General features: G+C 38.7%; 1 protein-coding gene across 3 annotated transcripts in view; it reads right to left on the bottom strand.

The window, feature by feature from the left end:
• Positions 1 to 379: 379 nt before the first annotated feature.
• FLRT2 (fibronectin leucine rich transmembrane protein 2) overlaps positions 380 to 21587 on the bottom strand; it is a 58326-nt gene continuing 37118 nt past the window's right edge. For all 3 annotated transcript variants that reach the window (XM_058026952.1, XM_058026953.1, XM_058026954.1), the window contains exon 2: positions 380 to 3783. In XM_058026952.1, the coding sequence (XP_057882935.1) occupies positions 1388 to 3373 (1986 nt within the window). In that variant the 5' untranslated portion in view covers positions 3374 to 3783 and the 3' untranslated portion in view covers positions 380 to 1387. The remainder of the gene's footprint in view (positions 3784 to 21587) is intronic.

Raw genomic sequence — 21587 nt, 5'->3', positions numbered from 1 at the left:
CTGCTTGTGGAGCAAAAATCATTATGGAAAACTTGAAAATGCTTAAGGTAACAGAAGGGTAATTCAGAGGGACACTGTGTACCTGTGTTCTCAAAATTCCCCAGTCAATCAAATGCTTAGCTAATGTCAGTCTCTGTATACTTTAATTGGGAAGGAAAAAAAGCAAAACAAACAAACAAACAAAACCCACAAAGATTTGTACATGATTTTCCCCATTGAAGATATTTCAGTTTATAATAGCCCTACCGGTCTTCCCAGTACTAAATAATTTTTTACAATATATTTCTTGTTTGTTTTCTCTTTTTGTCTTTTTTTTCTCCTATTTCTCCATACTGAACATAACTCAGGCCCCTAAGTCAAACAAATTATTAGCAAAACCTTTGCATTGCCATTATATTTTGCACCACATTTTCAGCAATATGCACTTTTAGATTTCAAATTACATGAACACATACATGAATACTGCAGAGCTGGGAGCACTCAGAATTTCCCTCATTCTGGCCTTACCTGAACATGCTCTGTCAACAAATGATGCTCTGTTGAGAGGTGCAACTTAATGACAGCTCTCTGTTATGTACTGTTACATAACCTTCACCTCCCACTGAGAAGGGTCAGAGAATGCCTAAAGCTTCTTAATCCTACTGAAAAGCGCAAACAGTTTCTGAGATAAAGTATATAGTATTGGGGACATTTTTGGGGCAACTTTTACAAACAGGAATCAAGGTCACTTTGAGTTTGACACTGACTTCTTTCCACGTTTCCTATTCCAAATAGATTGAAAGAAACTAATCAAACAAGAAAGTAGCTTTTTTGGCAGCACTCAGAACTCCAGCTTTCGGTTGGAGGTGAGAAGTGCAGACCTGACAAAGAGGAAGGGATATATTTCCAATTGTTTGAAGCTCAACAGCAACTGCTGGGTTCAAGTCAGAAGGGGTGTGCCCATTTTATCTGAATTGCTTTTATCTGTTCCTAGCGACCCTGTTTTAATATGCACTTATTTTCCTGTATTCCAGGCCACCTAGAAACTTAACATCCCTCACTCAGACTGCTTCGACAGCAAAGTGGTTAATGTTTGAAGAATGAGTCATTCTTTCCTTTGCCATGACATTGGGTTCTTATTGTACAACCCTGTACAGTACTCAGCAATAGTTTTTAAAGATTTAAAAAGCAAAGAGTTACAAAACCATTTGCAATTAACTTGAAATAGAAAAGATAGCACTTTTTTTAAATCCCATTATATAGTACACCGTATAAATTACAGAGTATTCAAATGCATAAATGCATCTGTGTAACATTTATCAAATGTAATTTTTTCATTATTCCTGGGGGGCTTATTTTTTCTAGAGTTCTTTCTCCTTGTCCTAGAGACCCCCATGGTCCCTCACTATCACGTATGACAGTGCTCCAGGTCTGAGACGTTGCTGTTGCAGTATCGCATGTTGTTGGGGATGTGGCAGTCTGTGTAGTTAATGCCCCCGTTTGGGGTATAAATGGGCTGCAGTCTGAAATCTCCTTTAAGGAGCTGATCGTTATTTAAGGAGACAATCTGGAAGCTGGTTTCCGTCATCTCCAGGATGGAGTTGTCCTTCTTGGTCCCTGCCTCACAGTAGTCGTCTTTCCGACGTCCCCGGTTATATTTCCACTTCTGGGAGGTGTAACGACCTTTTTTGTGCATGTGCCAGCAAAAAATGCTGAGCAAGACCACCAGGACAAATATCACTGCACCCCCAATCAACCCTGCCAGCAGAAATGGGGAGCCTAGGTTCTGAGAAGTCGTCTGCTCATGGCTGGAAGGGATGTTGCTGCCATTGAAAAAGGAAGCCTTGGTTGTGGCTTCTGAACAGACAGTTTCTTCTCCAGTCCGGTAGTTGTTATAAGTATCCAGTGGAACCAAACAAATCCGGTAAGTGGATTTGGGCTCCAGATTTACCAAGCTTGATTGCTGCTTCTCACCACTAATTATTCGTTCATGAACAATTCCTCCTACCAGACTATGGCCCATTTTAACCCATGTGAGTTTATATGCCATCACGGTAAAAAGTGACATCCAGTTGACTTGGATGCAAGTGTCATTCACAAAGTGGATGGAAAGCTGAATCCAATCAGACAAAGGAGGTGTCACCCTTTCTCTGTCCTCCCTGTCAGGCACAGTGGGGAGTGTGGCTATGATGGGAGTGAGAGGAATATATTTACTACTCGAGGGAGGAAATGATGGGCTGGGAACTAATGTAGTTGGCATGGTTGTAGCTGGGACTGGGGTGATGATAGGTGGCAGACCAGGGGTGGTGGTGGGGCATGACAACATATTCATATTGAGCTCCCTGACTGCCATACCTCGGACCTGCTCTGGTCCCTGGCACATAAAACCACGTACATTGATGGAAGAAGGAATAAACTTGAGCCATTCAGTGACCCACTTAATGCTGCAGTCACACAACCAGGGATTATTCCTTACAGTGAGTTGTCTCAGGCTATGGAGATTATCAAATACTCCCTTTGCCAACATCCGAAGTTGATTGTTGGAAATATCAAGACGTTCCAGTTTGTGGAGGTTTGAAAAGGCTGTGAGTGGTATATGGGTAATCTGGTTGTCCTGCAAGTAAAGTCTTAGCAGATGTGTACCTGGAAGATCGGGAGGAGGGTGAGTCAGTGAATTCCGAACTATTGAGAATTCCTTGAGCTTGGAGAGGTGGCTAAAAGTGCCTTCAGCTATGCCTTTATTAGTGAGGAGATTGCCATCCAAGATAAGACGCTCCAGACTTGTAAGATTCTGGAAGGCCAGGTCTGAAATGACGGCAATTCGGTTTTCGTCTACGCGAAGTTCTTGTAAGTCCAGCGGAAGGCCTACTGGCACACTGCTTAAGTGATTCTTGGACAAGAACAGAAGCTTGAGGCTGATGGCTTCCTGGAATGCCCCATCCTCAACGCCAACAGTGGAGATGGAGTTGTCATCCAGGTGCAGTTCTTCCAGCTTCAAAAGCTGAGCAAGAGCAGCACGTGAAATGGTCTGAATGTTGTTTTCCTGCAGGTGGAGAACCCTGACATTCTTGGGCAGGTTCATGGGGAATTCATCCAATTGATTGCCATACAGGTAGACTGTGTGCACAGACTGGACATTGTGCAACTCTGCAGGAAATCCAGCATTATTAATTTGGTTATTATGGAGGTAGAGGACGGTTACACCCTCCGGTATCCCAAGAGGCACTGAGGTCAAGCTTCGTTCATTACAGTAGACAAAGTTTCGGTCACAGCGGCAAACTTTTGGGCAGGCCAGAGTTTTGGAGACCTGCATGTAGAGCCCCAGGGAAAAGATAAGCCATGATTTCATGAGAAGAGCCCAATCTGTGGGCCACATTTTAGTCCACAAACCCATTTCTAATTTAAAGAAATAAAGTACCAAAGTGTTTAAGAACTGATAACAATAATAACGCACAGGTAACAAAATCTCAGGTCATTAAAATTGGCTTCTATTTATGTCCAGTGTTCAGGCCAGAGTTAAAGTCTTGCAGGCTAAGCATAAAATAATCCTTTTATAATTGGCCTGCCTCCTACTTCTGATAAGGAAAACACAGTCTGATTAGCCAGGGTTACAATGTTTGTTGCCTTCCTCCATGTGTGCTGAAAGAACCAGTAGCCATGTCTTAGCAAATGACGCACAGGTTTCTTTAAAGCTACCAAAAGTCTCTGTGCTTGGAGGTGTATTTCACTGAAGTCTGTTGGCTTCTGTCAGCTTTCTGAAGTCAGCAAAGTCCTCATATTCACTATCTGCCAGATCTGGTCTGCCTGTAGAAGGAAAGAGAAAAGAAAAAGCTTAATAGCATGAAACGTTTAATAGGGAAAATTAGGCCCATTAGAAGACTATTCTAAGTCTGAGCTCTTTATGGATTTCGGGGTAAAAAAAAAAAGGAAAAAAAGGCATTAATATTAAACATTAGCTTAATATTACTGCTAAATATTCTTGAAATAGATTTGATGCAAAGTCATTGCAATGACTGAAAGACTTTCAGTGACTTCAGTGAAGGCTAGATCTATTACTTTCATTTGCATACTATACCTCCAGTCTTTGTCCTCTCACAGTCTGTTTAAAATTTTAGAACTAAAAACAACCCAAAAACCTAAACTATTTAACTGGAAATTTTTGCTCAGGTAATTATTTTTCTTTTGCAGAACCACTGACTTCAGTGACTACTATTCACTGATGCCTGACAGAGCAGACTCTGGGCTGTATGATTTAATCATATTCTACGTTTTTTTCATTTTCTACCAGACTCTGGAATATTCTGCTTCTATTTCTGTAATACCATTACATATATTGTCCAAATTAATGCACACTGCCAGATTATTTTGTTTTGCTCTAGTGAATTACTGACTTTGAGAAGAGTATTTTAAACAAATATGGTAGTCCACGAATGTAAGATACCCAGCTGTTAGACATGTACTTGCTAAAACTATCATCTTGATATTGGTTCTGGTGTGAACTATGCTGTCAATAGATTCCACAACTTGCTTTCCACTAAATGAAACAGGCTCACATCTGCTAAGTTATTGTTTCAGGAGATCAGCTCAAACTATGGCAGTTTTGCAGAACAGCTCCTTTGAAACCATAAAGGTTAGATATGGCTTTTAATTTTGCTACACAGTTATCTGTGAATGGTTACATAAACAAATGTGTTAACTTTGGTATAGCTGAGTTCCTTTATGTGTATCTTCAGCTTGTAAGCATACGTTTTATGTTCACAGCTACTATTTATTATTCAGATCTATAATCCAATATTTCCTCTCTCTAAAGTATGCAATGAAAGGTACTTTGTTGTTTGATGCTGTCTTGTCTCGTTGTATGCTGTTTCCAATGATTGTCACCCCATCCTCCCCTCCAAATGCATAGTTGGACCTAATGAAGGATATCAGCCTTGGCAAGTACAAAGCATGTGCAGATCTCAGGGTCTTCAATTACAGACACATAAGCACAGTAATTTTCCAGGTTTTGTTTATCCAGATCAAAGCTCAGGCTAGGATTTCAAGAAAATAGAATTTTAGTGAACAAAAATCTTGTTTCTTAATGGTGGTTGATTTTTTATTTTTTATTATTATTATATTTATATTTATTTAAACAAATTAAGAACATCCAGGTCATTCAGAAAGAAACTTACTTTTAGTACATAAAACCTTGTTAGTCTGATACAGCTGTGCAGTTTATAACATGTCCCTGATGCTACTTTTGGGAATCCCATGGACGGGTAGTGTAGAAAGCATCCTTAGGAGTCAAACTGTTATATCCCTTCAACCTTGCACTTGCAGATTATTGTATTTATTTAGGGCATCATCAGGTATCACACTCAAGGTAAAAACAGCTGGAGATAAAAACGTGAGACCCTGAAAAATCCTGTTTATCATTATGAATACAAATTTTAAAGATATGTAAATGTAATACTGTAATACAGCCTATAACATATTGTTCTTTTACAGAAACAGTAAGATTAGGTACCCCACCGTTCATGGTTTTCTCTCTCACAGGCATATTTCAGTCAAGACTGATTTCTTTTCAATTATACCAGATGACGTGATACTGTAGAGAAACTCTTAACAGGATTACATTCTAACATGAGCCCAAGTGTGACAGTTTATCCGCCTTTAATGCGGCCTGGCTCCCGTCTAGATCACAGTGCTCTGATCCGTCATGACACTCTCTTTTAAAATGAGAATGGATATGTAGAGCATCCTCTGAGATGCTCAGGACCACAGAGAGTAATAACAGTTGCTCTCTCACTGTCATTGTCAGAGAGAGACAGTCTGCACCTCCTCACAGATCCAATACCCTGCACTAACCTCGCTGCCGAGTCCAAGCCCAGTTACTGATTAAGTTTTATTTCACTCCCGGGTACAATGGAAAGCCCAGATGAGAACGTGCAGCCACAGGCAGCTGCAGTTCCTGGTTTGCTGGGAATGTCCTAAGAAGGGACTGTCACATTAAAACTGATTTATGCATTCACCTCAGTCTAGTACTCTGTACAGTGTACTTCCCACCTAAGTAGATGTGGCATCTGAATTAAAGATTTCAGTAATGGTTCAAACATATTAGGTCAAGCACACAGCATTTCTCATTAGACATTACGAGAAAAAGAGCTTTGATTGGACAGTAACTTAAGCAGATTCTGGAGTTTCCCTTTTTTGTTGCACGGATTTTGCAATTAGAAATCTGGTAAAACTTTCCTGTTTTCTTCCCCCATGAGGGAAAGAAAGGTAGTCTTCTTATTAATGTCAGTATCCTAAACTCTAGATATCAGTCCTAAATAAAGTGATACAAGAAGATTATATGTATTTGGGACTATTCTTGATTGTACTAAACAAGGGTACAAGGACATATCTAACTAGGTATTTATGACCTCATGGTTGACTCTGGTGTGGCAGAGGTAAAAAATGAGGAAGTAAGGATAAAACTGGATGTATTTAAATGACTTTTTGGGAAGGGTGTTTCTTTGGTAGTCTTTTACAACTGCTTAATATTGACTTAAAATAGGGCTCATAGTTGCTGTACTTTTCGGCATATCTCAGGGACCCTAACGCAAAAGGGAGTTCTGTGTGTCAGAAATCTCTACCTCAAATACATTAAAAAGATTGAAGAGTTGGAAATCTACTTGATTTAAAAGAAAGTAAATTTTTGAAGTTAAACTCCAAAAGGCTAGAAAAGTATAAACAGTTTTTTTCTTCAGTAAACTGCCAAAACTAAAGGCAGGTAGAGTCACTCAGCTGCCCCTCTCTCCACCATTCCGGGCATGCTGGCTTCCTAAAGCAAGCTCTGTTTTCAATATGACTGCAAATACTAAATTGAGTCTCTCTGCAAATTTACTGATTTTTTCAGAAGTAGAAATTTGGAAATGGAGGAATTAAAGGCATTCCTTAGCTATCGTGATTTTAAATCTTGGGATTTGACTGATAAGCTATAGGGGGTAATAACTTTGCTTATTTGAAATGAGAAAGTTCTATGAACCAGTCTAGGTCGAGAAGAAGGCAAGTGTCATAATTAACTTAAAATTTAAGAAATTTTCCAGCAAATGCCTCAATAATAACACATCTATCCATCAACAATTTGGGAATTTTTGTTTCTATTTCCTCCTCATGACACTTGATTTCTATTATTTCTTACTATACCCTCCTTAGACACAAGTTATATTTTCCAAGTGTGTAAGACATTTCCTGCCTTACTGCAGCCAGTTATATTAAATCTCTTTAGAATTTAAGGAATGATACAATGAAGTCCAGAAAACTACTTTGAAATAGATGAGAAAATATCACATGTTTTAGGTGGCCAAGTCTGAAAATTTGGCTTAGGAGTTCCTGTAATCAATGGAAATATTTGTTTTCATAACTTACCATGCATTTCTGATCAACATTTTTATCTCACTGTCTTTTTTCAAACCTGCCTTGTTTAAATTTCCTTTTCGGTGATCTAGCTGGAAAAGAAAAATTCTGGCTTTATGTACTGGGTAAAATATAAGGTGTTTTGGTTAAAGATATTTTAAAGGTTGAAACATCTGGTTGTATGCTGGGAAGGTGAAAGTTCTTTACTAGTCATACCTTTACTGGTCAGAATCTTCCATACAACTTCCAGCCTTTGCACACTGCACAGCCATGCAATAATTAATATATTACTGAAAGTGATGTTGAATTATAAATTTGTGGCATCTAAGGGGAAAAAATCATCTCACTAGTAGTCAGCTTAAGGAACTTTTTCCTACCTCACTGACTGGTCTACTGCCTCAGTGGCTCTACCTACACTGTCTAAAGAATCTCCAAAGCTGCCCTTAGAGTCATCTTTCCCATTTTTCATTTTGCAGTCTTCCAGTCCCTGTGGCTACCTGAGAACCTAGTGAAATTCAGGGAAGATAACAGAGAATAAAAGGAGATGATAACGTGTGGAACCAAGCCTGCATAGGAATGTTACCTATGGCAACACTGGTTACCTATAAGCACAGAGTTCTGAGGTGATCCTAAAGCCAGGTTTTCTGTCTTCATTAGCCTAATCATAGTTTACATTAAGGCTACAAATTTTTCAGAGGTAATAACATTAAGAATGCTTGGCTATTCTTTCCTTTAAGGAATACTGAAAATAATAAAAAATAGGCCAAAGGAATGCAAAGCCTTTTTTTCTCTGACAGCCTAACAAGTTAGCATCACTTTTCCCAGCAGTTCATCTGTTATCTGGACCTGAGTGCCATGCAACATAAATTGAAAGGCAAGCAAAACCAAAACCAAACAGTCATATTTACTCTTTTCACTATTACCAGCCAGGGACTCTTACTTAGCACTAAACCATTCGGCATAAATTTTCTTGGCTGTACTGCAGACCAGGGTTATAATCAAGTCATATAATCTAACTCTACATAATTATAATACACAGTAAGTACAAGGCTATTATGTCTGGAATTGAATGACAAACAGAAAACAAATCTAATTCCTTTCATATGAAATCTAGTACAGAGCTCCTTGTTCTTCAGAAAAATGTCCCTGTGTATCTATCAAGTAGTAACAAGAAAAATTACAGAATAACACCTGACATATTTCTTTTTTCCATACAAGTATAGTTCATATCTGTGAGTGTACACATTAGTGAATATCCTGGTGTTTTGGTTTTTTGGGTTTTTTTTTGGGGGGGTTTTTGGTTGTTTTTTTTAAGTGATTAGGAGCCTTGGGTGATAGTTTGCTGTATATATTTCTCTGGGAGTGTCTTGGGTTTGAACTTTGTGCTCATATTTTAATAAGAGTCTATAATCTCTGCATCAAAGGCATGGGGAAAATGACCCAAAGGAATCAAAATGCTTTTATAGGAAGCCTTTTTGCAAGCCTGCTGTACTGGCTGCTGCATAGCTATGAGTGTGTATTATGTAACAAGAAGAGGTAAGGAGGAAGAAAAAGAGGAGAAGAAAAAGAGATAGAGAGGAAAAAAACATCCTTGGTGCCCTCTTCTAAAAGAAGTATTGATGACAGAATAATGATGAGTAGCTAGTATATGAAGGAAATCTTATAGTATCTCTGTAGATTGTTACAGCCAAATGAAGTCTATATGAACAGATTTTGGCAGAGAAAGGCATTACTGTCTTTGCAATATTGTTAGCAAAATGATTCAGCAAATGTACACATCTGAACTCTTGTGCTTTCTTCTACTCTGATCAGGATGTTTCTGGTTTTACTTGTCAATTTGCATTTATAATTATTCTCAAAAGCTCAGATCAAGCAGCCCGAGGATGCAAGTGAAATTGATTTGGACCTGCCTTGGTGGAGACAGGAGAAAATTTAGAGAGTGGTACATCTTGCAACAAACAGTGTAAAGACATTATTTGCCACCCTTCTCTTTCTGGTTCTCCTGTACTCTTCCAGTCCTCCAAGCCTTTTTTCTCTTTCTAGCTACATTCCTGCAAATTATTATGCGGACACATTGCCCAGAAGGATGCAGGTTTCAGGAAATCCCATTTTAAAAGGCATGCTATTATAGTGAACAAGAGCTTTGTCTTTGGAAATTTGGGTAGCGTACAGGTTTAACAGGACTCTGATACTGCCCAATTCCCGACTGCCAGGAGAGGGAGCTAAGCCAGCAGGAAACTTTCTCTCCCCTGAATAAACAAATAAATAAATAAATGTGGGACTTAGTTTCTTCCCACTCTGTCTGTCCTCACACATTTGCACACACTTCTTCCTCAAAGTTGTCTGTGACTACTGACTTGTTTGATGGCATCTTTGTTACACACCTGAAAAACTGAGTTGTATTGGACTTGGTTACTGGGAAAATTAATGTTCATGTATTCTTATAAAAGCACTATTCCCACCTTCATGGTTCAAGACTTTACTTGTGGGTTACTGCAGAGTGAAATTGGCATGAGGAGGCATGTAATAAGGAGGGAGACAAAAGAGAACAAATAATGGAAAATAGATAGGTTTTGGGGGGGAGGGGGAGCTCAGGTAGAACGGATTTTTTCCTTGCAGTAATAGGAACCAGTAACAGGTCAAGAGAGAGAATCTACTACAAGACATAATCACTAGAGTGAGTACTGTACTCCAGGAAGCAGAGCTGAAATAGCTGCAAGATCAATAGCATTAATGCCTCAGGTGGGGCCATGAATTCAAGGCTGCCCGTCATCCTGCCAGGCACTGAGCTGCACGACACACCCTGCTCAGCTCCCCACACTTCTCCATAAATGGCTGCCGAAGTGCCAAAGTTCAGGTGTGGAGACTGCCTAGACTAATGTTATCTTCATTCCTGTGTTTAACAGTTACTGGATTGTAATAGAAGGAAGTTATTCTGAAAATGACATTGAACAACTTCATCAAGACTACCTGATCTGTGAAACAAATAAACTTCTGAGCCCAGAAACAACTGTGTTTGCAGCTTGTGGCAAAAAAAAAAAGAGTTCTTGCTCGCACACACATAGGTAAATACAAATTTTGTTAATAAATAGTTTTAAAAATGTCTATTTTTAGTAATAAAACCCATCAATGAAATACTGTAGAAGGTCTAGTGGAAAAGATATCTATCCAAATTCATGTTTTGGTTTGCAATACCATCCAGTCTTATCTGAATGTCTGCATGAATTAATCTTGTATGGACCTATTTCTCTTGATAATTTCATCTTAGGAGTTCCCGAAATGGAAAATTGCCACCAAGAATATCCTGCCTGTGGAGTCCTGAATTCTAATGTAAGAAACATCCAAGCCTTGTATTACAACTAATTGTAGCTGTTAGAGTAAAAGTTAATGAGGATACACATGGCATATTAAAAAGCAAAATCTTTAATTGCCTATACATGAGCAGACAGGACTCCTTCACAGAACACAAGGAAGAAGAAAAGGTGCAGAATTCCAAGCTTTTAATCAATGTGAGTTTTTCAGTTGTGTAGGACTTCAAGGCAGCCAAAAGTCATTGACAGCCCAAGCATATTTTTACAGGGAAATATCCCTACCTTCATTATAGAATTGCTGATTGCTGAAAAACTACTCCAGATGGTGACCATCATGATATTTTCACTCCAGCGGGCAAAGAGGAACAGATGATCACCTTCAGGACTCATATTAAATGGAGTATTGCACCTACTAGCAAAAGGTTATTGGCGTCTTTATTAACCTTGCCCCAAGGCCTACTTTAATTTTTCACCTGTCTAATGCTGCAGTGTTCAAAACGTAACAAATTTGTCAAACAGTGAGAATGATCTATTTAGTATGGCAGTAAATTAATTCCCTAGTCTTACATCCCCAAAAGCTGTTCTCATATCTTAGGTGAAATAGTTTTGATGGATCTCATCTAGGACTCCAGAACTCACCAATGTACCATGTGATGATGTGAAGTTGGTTTGAGAAAATTGGAAATGGCAGATGAAAAGAATGTCACATGAGGAGCTATCCTGAATGTTTCAATAAAACACATTTTCATTAAAATATATTATTTCACTGAAGCCAAAAACCTGCATGTAGATTTGTCAGTTGTGATAATGTTTTCAATAGGAAATGTGCCTGAGGTCCAATGCTTTCTGGTCCTTTGTGACCAAAGACAGAGAGAGAAAAAAAATGGGGGAAGAATAAAAAATTGATTTTTTTTCTCTAAAACATAGGTTTGGACACAATTCTACTTTATAAAAGCATTTGTAAAATAGTGTTTACCTTCTACAATTTAAAACCATGAAAATTGTTGTGGAATTATCTGCCTCTGGACAGTTGCATTTAACACAGTGAAAGAAATAGAAAGATAATCTTTCTTTGCCTTCTTGACCATTTTCCAGAGGACTTATAGCTTTCCTTGATAAAACTGGACAGGACTGTTTGAGAAAAACTATTAATACTAAACTAATTTCAAATAATTCCCCTTCTGGACCACATACATTCTGTACTGCGGTTAGCATAGTGCATTTTGTACTGAGAAAAACTGATGGCAACCTGCTGTTTCTTTGCAAACAAATTGGTCCCTACCTATAAATTATTCTACACTGTGAAGCAAACAGTTTGCTTTTATCTAGAGATATGTGGGCAGCCTGGCAAAACATCTGTGGAGAATTTGAGAAAGCTGCTTTTAGTGACCTAAGGAGTGGAGCATTGCTGCTTTGGAGACAACATTTTGACACATTTTAAATGTGTTGCATGGAGCTACATCATTGATGAGATCCTGTACAGCGTCACTTCACCTCGTGTGGTAACATTCCTTCAGGATCTCAGACAAATGAGTGTGACATGTCCTATTCTTGTCTTCCATACTTGGAGCATATGGCCTGGAAAGAAAATATGGAAGGAGCTGCCCCTCAACTTCTCAGACACCTCAATATAAATAAAGTTGAAAGTGTCATCATATGTTCATCTTTCCAACAAAGGCAGATGGAGGTCTCTCCTTCCTATTTTAATATCACTTAGCATGCTGCTCCTTCACAGCTCTAAGAACTACTCCATAAACACTTCTTAGGAGCTATCAAGAAGGATTATTAAAGTTGTTTGCACTCTTAACTTCTGCTTCAGAGAACCTGTCATGTATGGTATAGTCACTTATGGGGGCAGTGAACAAAATATGTTCCCCAGATATAGAAGAGATCTTGCTTATGCGACAGTCCCTATAACAGGCAAATAGAAGGTTATCAAACAAAATTCTTTAATCATCGCAATCAGATAGCCAGTTATCAGAAAAGGAGAAAGATAATAAGATGATGTACAGCTAAGCCTCTGAAATTCCTGTTCAGCTAAATAGCTGAATTATTTATCAACTGTACAATATCTCAGCATCAACAGTGCCTGACAAGAGCCTGGGGATCTGGATTTGTTATCTTTTCCCAGTGATCCAATTACACTTTTCTGTATGCACAGGTGGAGAAAGTGCAATAATCTCACTGCACCAGATATGACACAGCTCTTCATACGGGAAACAACTTGTGCTCCTACATATCATCAAAAAAAAAATCAGTTATATTAAACACGAAAGGTATAGCTGCAACTGTAACTTCCTTATAGCAAATCAAAAACATCCATACACTGGTTATCTGGACACCAGTAAACCCAGTGATTTTCTGCATACAGAGAGGAAAGAAACACTAGAGGCAGTAGGAGAGAAGAGTTTACCAAGGGTACAGATTATTAGCAGATTTTTTTACCTCACTTATTTTGTTTGGTTCTGCTATTTATTTTTTGTTAATTGTCACTCAAGATTCCAGTAAATCTATGATAATAACTATTTTCAGTGAGAGCATCCTGTTGTCTCTTTTTAGTGTTGCTGGTCAAGCACATATCCAAAGAATGTATACATCTGAGGATTAAAAGGATTGAAGAAAGGATTATAGGATTTAAGAATTTCTTTGTAGCAGTGGGGGTGTGAGTCTTTCCCAGGTCTTGATTTGGACAGAGAGCAAACCTTTTTTGTCACTTTGCTCCTCATTTAGTGAAAGGCTACACTACAACCTGTCCCCAGGAACCATTCGGATGTCCAATTTAACCTTGAAAGTTCTTTGAGAAAAGAAGGCTGCATGGGACAGAATTTAACACAGGGCAGCTTCAGTTTTAGGTACAAGCAGAAATAAGAGCAAGCTAGAAATAGTAAATAGACATTTCTAACCCAAAGATTCTCAGCTGTGCGAGAATCCACAAGAATCTCCTGAGAACTCTCAAGGGATCACAAAATAATACATACAGGCAGTGTTAGCCAGCAAGAGCACTGCTCCTGCAGGATGAAGGAGAACGGATGATTCGTTCAAACACTGACTGCAGCAGTTTACATCAACCAAGAAACTACTATCTGCCTTTAATTTCTGGCAGCAGCTCAGTTCCCTGGGGAAGAAGAGACAGAGCAGCAGAAGAAATGGTGTTTACATCTGCAGTTGTGATTTAAGTCACTTTTCAGTCTTCCTTTTGGTGTACTATTTCATTGAAGGAGCAGAGATGCTGCCAACACAGAAGGTGCTCAAAGACAAAGCAGAGCCAAACGGACATCATTTCCAGAAGCTCAATGTGTTACTCCAGTCAATTTTTCTTCTGCCCCATGCTGATGACTGTAGGATCGAATATTCTGTGTGAATAGTTTCACCTGATACACCAAACCACAAATCTTCTGACCATGAACTGAGAAAGGAGCATACAGTAATGGCAATAGGTCTAATTTTGTCCACAATGTAGAGAGTAGATACACAGGAAAGAGTCTGCCATCTTTGTGCATTTATGAAGAAGCAGCTCAAAACAAAGTCCTGCTATTCTGTCCTGAAGCTTCTATCATTATATTTTCTCAAACACTTCTCTAAAACATTTTTAAAAGAGCTTGACTAGGTTTATTTCAACTATAAAGTTCAAAGCCTTCTTGTTGAACAAATCCTGACAAAGATGGAAAAGAACACAGAAAGCAATTCTGCTTTGTTTTTCCATTTCTCCCCTTTACCTTTGAGGTCTGTGTGTGGTTGCATCAGTGGAACAAAATTGCCAGGAGGCCCAAAAATGACATATACCAAGAGTAAAGCAAAAAACCATAGTCTTCTGCCATTAATAATTTATGGTGGGTTATTTTTAGCCATGTGTAGACAGCCAACAAGATACTTGCAAACCACTTAAACTCTCTTAGCAACTTTTAAGTGGGTCCTAAGAGGTGCAGAAGCCTGGAGTTGGCCTTCAGCTCAAGTGCAAATTCCAACTGACATGTGCCAAATAATTCCAGGCAGCAGAGTCCTTATCAATAAGTGAATATGTGTCCTTGTGGTACTTTTCAGCACAGTTGTTATTGCAAGGAATCACAAAATATTATCAGCATTTTGTGCTTATACAAAGCTGGACCGCTCAAATGAGTTCAGAAAGGCAGAGAGGCAGTGCACAATAAAGCCTGAGAGTGAACCAGAGGGAGAAATATGTAAAGAAAAAATGAGATAGAGTTTAAGCTATTCTGCAGGCAGAAAAATATGCCTGCTCAAAAATGCAATTATTGTTTTCTTTTGTTTGCAAGCACTCTATTTTTTCAGGTCACTGCATGAATCAAATAAGAAGACACTTAAGTTTTCTATGCAGACCTCTGGGTACTTTAAATGAACTACATATAAAGATCTGCTACATGATTTGGGGATTTGCTGATGGGTTTTTCTTTGTACTAAAAATCGAGGTAGGTCCCTAATACAAATATCTTTGTAAGTATGGGAAATCTTGGATTTTGATATGTGTCTACACCAAAATTTTACCTACTAAATGCACAGGTTCTTTACTTTCACTTCTCCTAATAAGGCACAGTTAGCATAACCCATTGATGTAGGGTAAAAAAACAGTACATGCAATCCATGGTATTTTCAGCAATATTACCTCTGCTCATCTGCTCTGACCTCTATATGTTCCTTTTTTATAGGGGGCTATAAATGAAGAGAATTTAAGTACAAATCAACTTTGATGGCCACAGAAATATTGCTGTTGCAACATGCAAAAGAGCAGGCATGGGCTTGCACGTTCCTGTTTCATGGCACACACTGGATACATGCATGTGTATGTGGAAGCAGAGCAGATGAGGAAAATATCAAAATCCTCTGCTTTATGAAGACATGAATGGCAGAAGAGCCTACAAACAGCCTGGAAAAGGATTTTGAGAACTTGACTAACTGCAGATGTTGCTTTGATTACTCAAAGAAAATTTTCTTTTAGTGCAAATCCCTGTTTACTTCACCTCTGTTTTTGGGCTACTACATCTGTGTTGTGTTGTGTAGAATCCACAGCTTAGACAAGAAAGGGGCACTGGCAATTAGAATAAATATGAAGGGGGAAAGTCATCTGAGGCTTCACCCATCACCACCACCACCCCCATACACCTTCAGTTTGGATCTGGCAAGAATTTGTCAGACATTTCACTTCAAATCTACCTAGACATCTCTGACCCATTACTGCAAATAGCTGACTTTAACTCAAAAAGTAGTATAAAGTAGTAAAGGACAAAAAATAAAACAATTATAGTTATTCCAATGGATAAGACTTATTGACTCATAAGAGTTCGGCCCACAACAGTAGAGTTTGTCTACGGTAAAGTATTATTTAAAAAATTCTTTCCTTCCTATTTGAATTAAAATAAACCTAATTTCCTAATACCATACATCCTGAGAGATGCTGCTACATGTTCTATCCAGACACATGCTCAAACAAACCCACCCTGGCAGCAACTACCTTCAAGGCTTTTAAGTTTCTTGGGAGATATAGCCCTCCTCTGTGCCAGTGAAATAGAAAACCATCCTGTATGCAAGAGAAAAAAAAATCTGTTTCTATATTCACTGAAAATACTTCAAGCATTAGGCCTCTTTAAAAAAAATTATTCCAATCTTTTGCTTAGAGCTTATATGAAGGAGGAAATCTTGTCAAAGCAATAGTGTTCGTTATTATTATGAATAACAAACTCCTTTTAAAGCACAGATAAGGACTGACTAAACACAGTCACTGTTTAAACATGGGCACTGTGGCTGTTCTGGTCACTTTCTGAGTTCACTTCCCACAAATCACTGAGCTGCACTGGAACAAAAAAAAATGTAGAGGTGATTTAATAGGTACCTGCAGCAAATTAACTGCAAATACCACTCTCCACCTGGGAAGCTTCTGACTCACACTGCCTCACAAGAAGCATGGAATTAGGAAAATTCTTGCATAAAAATTATATTTTGAATACCAAGAGAAACTGTGATTCATTAAAATTACTAAGGTTTCTTTACACAGTAGATAGTGAAAATTTCTGTGGAAACGGTTACACTATATATAGGTCTTTAAATAGGTTCCCTTGAAGAGAAGAGAAAGGGATGCACCCTCTAATATGTCTAATTCCACTATTTCAGGCACTTCTGGATGTGTACAGGGGGGAAACTGGATGGCAAAAAGCAACTGCAACAATTTCTTGTATTTGTTGGAGACAAAACGCTGAGATAGATGGACTGTTGGTCTGTCTCAGCTGAGAACTGCTTGTTTTAGTCAGTCATACATTATGGTCTGAACTAGGGACTGAGCGTAACAACAGAAATGCAGCATGCATGGACTTGTCCATTACATTCTCAGAGTGTCTGAGACAGAAATTAGACCTGGTGGTAGCCCATAATGTATCTGAAAGCTTAAAAGTCATTGACACAGCTCAAATTTTGCATTTTGAAATTCTGGGTATTTTCTAATGACTATAAATATAATGTTAAACCTAAACTGACCAAATAATGTATTCTCAGGAGCATCCCAAATGCAACAAGGAGGGTGACTTTACTGGTCTATTTTGCTTTTAAGACCATGAGTTTTTAAGGCAAGTAAGAAAATAAAATGGTAAAATGATGATGCAAAAACATGCTTTGAGGGCTAAGTTCTGGTTCCCTAAATAGCAATGTTCTGATTTAGCTTTAGAGGACTGGAACCTGTAAGGAGTGAAATAGCGACCACAGAAGGAACTGAAACATATAATCATGTTTTATATACTTTTCTTCAATGACCTCTGCACCTTTCCTATATAGAAAAACCCAAGCCACGCCAAAATATCTGTATATAAAATTGCATTGACTTGAAATTCTGACTGTTATGAATCTAGGGGTTCAGTTAGAACACACCTGTGATTTTTATTTAGCTGATTTTTGTATATATGTCTTTTTTTTTTTTTTTCTTATTCCATTTGTATTCTTTGTATTATATAAATGGGATTTTTCTTCTCAGCGAAACTTTGGTGACAGAGGTCATACAATCAGCTCTATATGAAGTCTGTGAACTTTCTAGGTTATGTCGTTTCCTTTTTGACTGCTGGGAAGGTTGTCAAACACAATCCTTTGAAGAAAGACTTGCTCACCATCTCACTTCACCTCCTTTGAGGTAGATATTTAGAAATATCCTCATCTTCCACTAACATAGAATCCGTAACTTTACTTGTGTTTCAGTGTAAGGACAGTTTAGAAAAAATGTCTCCCTTTCTAAATAAGATACTTATCACAAAGAAAATTTCAGAATAAATATAGTGATAAAAAGAAACAAAAGCAGAGGATAACCACATCTTTCCTTCTGATACTGTGCTTGATTCCATTCTTTTACCACCCATAACACATCAACATCCATCATGATCAATGTTGTTCCCCTTTTTGTGGATGAATTCTTCAAAAACTTCCACTACTCTCTGCCATTGTTAACCTAAGCAATAATAATAATAAAATTAAAAGTATATTTTCTAAGAAATCATTACTTTCTTCCTGTTTGAATGTCCTAAAAATAAAGAAATAAAATCCAGACATGGTTTCTTGACAGCTGTGGTACTGGCACTTAGCAAATGCTTGGTAACAGCCAACAAGAATTGTTTATTTTCTTGTCTAAAAAAATGAGGTTAAAAATTTGTGATGCCAGAAGATATATTTCTTTCCATGTCATATTTGCAATCTCTCTCAGACAGTCAGGTCAGCTTTTGCATCAATTACTGCAGGACATAGTAAATATCATCTCAGAATGCTAACACAGCCGTGAGAGTTCAAAAACCGCTTTATTCCTAAACCATAATTATATCCCAGGATCTGTTGGGCACAGTCATACTTGTCATTGTATACAGCATTATTCACCTTTCTCATCATCCTTTCTAATCCAGACAAGGACAGTAGTGCTCAGCCATCAGTCTATAAGTATGGTGAAAAATGAGGTGGCAGCTTAAGGCTATTCCTTAGGAGAAGTGGAGTCCAAAGTGGAGTGAAGGGGAGGCAATGCTTGTGTGATGGTTTCTTTTTCCTGATGGCACACCTTTGATTAAATACTGAGCCAGAAGCAGACAGTCAGGCCTCTAAAAGGGGAGCTTGGAATAACTAATGTCACTCCACTGACAGAAAAACTCCAGTCTTCAGTCTCTCCTGTTGGTAGACACTGATTTTTTCTGTGACAAGCTCTTTGGATGAAAACTACCTTACAGTTAGAAGCAGTAGATAAAGGCAGGATGGAAAATGACACCATTCTTCTAATGTTTGGCACGTAGAATGCCTCTGCACCTTTAAATGGTTCTTTTTAATCAATGAAGAAATTAATTTTTCTAAGAAATGTTATGGTGGCCTGGATATCCCTTAGCATTTACATTTGCAATCCTTATTCTCATACCTATAATCATAAAGTTTTACATCTCAGGGAAGACAAGTTAAGTACTTCTGCACCCACTGGTTGAAGGAGAAAATGCCATAAAAGACATGACAAGCATATTAAGATTCACAGTAAAATCAGGTTGCAAGTCAGAACCTATAATCAGACATAACACCAGTGGATGTGTTTCTTAAAGTCAATATGAGCATTAAGTAAAAAAATGACTGATTAATTCAATTATCCTACGTAGCTTCCCACTTAAATATTTATGACAATTCTATCTCTCCTGAGCATAATAAAAGTTAAAATGAAGCTAAACATCTGAAAGCAGCATTCTCTATCAAGTTGTGTGGGTAGAATGTCCCACATATCTCACTAAAATGTAACAAAAATTCACAAGATTAAGTGTTCTCTGCTGCCTGTGTTCAACAGGCAAAGAAAAGACTTCATTTAGCCAGTATCATGGTAGAAACAGAAAACATTTTCTGGTTCTTTTTTTGAAACTTTTAAGGTTTTGGATTTCCCTCCTCAAAATAAGGAATCAAAAGGTCAGGCCTCATATGGTTATATGCTGGCTTTGTGAAGGCTTTTTTTGCTAATACCAGCTACAGTCAATTATATTCACCCTAGCACTCATTTACTCATGTCAGTTTGGGGTTTTCAAACTTAGGGGAAATGATGCCTCAGGTTTTATCTTTTATGTTTTTGAGATTCTATTCTACTGTAGTGTGCAAGCCTAGGCTTCTTAAGATTAGGGGATAATAAGCTCTCTTCACAAAGTAGGTAGACAAAACAATTCCTTCTCTAGCTGGGGACCAAGGACAGCTGATCCAGATCTCAGGCCTAAGAGCATAAACAATGGTGGACCAAAGAGAGGAAACATGAAGGATGGGACTTCATGGGCTAAAGCTGTAATTAGACAATTAGCTGCAATATGATAATGGACCAAAATTTATAAAAGTGTCACACGCCGTGACCGGTCATCCATTCTGTGGCCATTTTGGTTGTGCTGCCCAAGGTGGATCTATTTGAGGCCTCTTGATAAATATCTACTTTATTCTTTAGCTTCTGTTCTAGGTCAGCCTTCACAAGGCATCAGTGCTGCAACAGGCGCCCTGGCCATGCCCCTGACCAGATGGCTGTCAGCAGGAGAGGAGCCAATTCCCTGGTTCATCCACAGGCTGTAGCAGCGTGGGCCTGGAGCTGACCTGCTGGGCCAGAGCCCAGACTCCTGCTCTCACAGGCAGCTCTGCCACTGCAAGGAACACCTTGGCCAGGAGCTGATGGATGGTTTGTTCTTCCTGCTGTGAATCCCTCCCTGTTTCTCCAGGGACATAAGAGTATGTGCTTCAGCTGCTTGTGTTCCCAGGGTTGGCTAAAGATCCCTGGCAAAGTCACAGAATGACAAGCATCATTATTCTCCTCCTGGAATTCAAAAAGCATTTTTATTTTTCAGTTTAGATTGAGAAATTGAGACAGGGGGCTGTGTGTTCTAGGTTCAGCTGTGAACTGCATACAGCCCTATGATAAATATAAATACAGCAGACACTGCTCAATTGCACAGCTGGTAGAAAAGCAGCTCAGACTTGCCCAGGAAACACAGGATAAGACCCAACATATTGGATATGGGAGAGTAAGGCCAAGGGCTTGAGGATAACAATTAAGTTTGTGATGTAATAAAATGCCCAAGCACTAGCTTGGGCAGTAATTCTGAGCTACCTTCAGGATGCCTTCTTGCCCCCTTGGAGCAGACCAGAATGAGTACCACTCAAAGTGTGGCCTAAATCTGCCTTGGCTTTTGGGAGTGGTGTTGTGACTCCACAAAAGACAATGCTAGATCTTCTGCAGAGTTGAATAAACTTGCTTAAGGGTTGCAAAGTGAGACGGGAGCACAAGTAAAATTAAAAGTTACAAGTTCCTGTCTCTCAGTCTGCATTCAATCAATGAAACCACATGTCCTCTCTGCTTAGACATACGGCTTTGAAGACATCCCCCTTAATGGCCTGAGGTTTGACTGTTCCAGCTTTGTTATTTTGGTTTGGTTTTTTCCTTTTAGCCTTTACTACCAACCTCAGACAGAGTCCCTCAAAGCCAGTAGAGGGAAGAATGGTGTTACAGTGGGGAACTCAATTAGCAGAAATATTTTGTTTCTTGAAAGCATGCAAATAGACAGTATGATTTACAAGGATACAGGGAAACAAGTACACAACTTTCCCTGATGTTGTGGTGAAGACAGCCTGGAAACTCTAGTGCTGTGCAGAGAACAGCACAAACACACACTGCAGAAAGCCAAGGCAACTATTCAAATCCATCTTTGTTTTAAGCATCAACTATTAAAGTGACCATTCTGGTTTTACCTTGTTCTCTCTGACAGTAGGTGACAAAAGGCTTTCTAAATCCTAAAAAGTTGCAAGTCTGCTTTTTCTGAATTGCAGAGGGAATTTGTCTTCTTGGCTTTTGAATAACTATGCAGAGTGAAAGCCAGAAGGAATAGTTGCTCATGCTATATCAAATATGCACAGAAGAAAGAAAAAGAAATGTAAACTTGGCATATTGAGACT

This window comes from Melospiza georgiana, chromosome 6, assembly GCF_028018845.1.
Source record: "Melospiza georgiana isolate bMelGeo1 chromosome 6, bMelGeo1.pri, whole genome shotgun sequence".
Lineage (NCBI taxonomy): Eukaryota > Metazoa > Chordata > Aves > Passeriformes > Passerellidae > Melospiza > Melospiza georgiana.
Note: the sequence above shows the minus strand (reverse complement) of the source record. Positions and strands in the feature narration are given on the sequence as shown.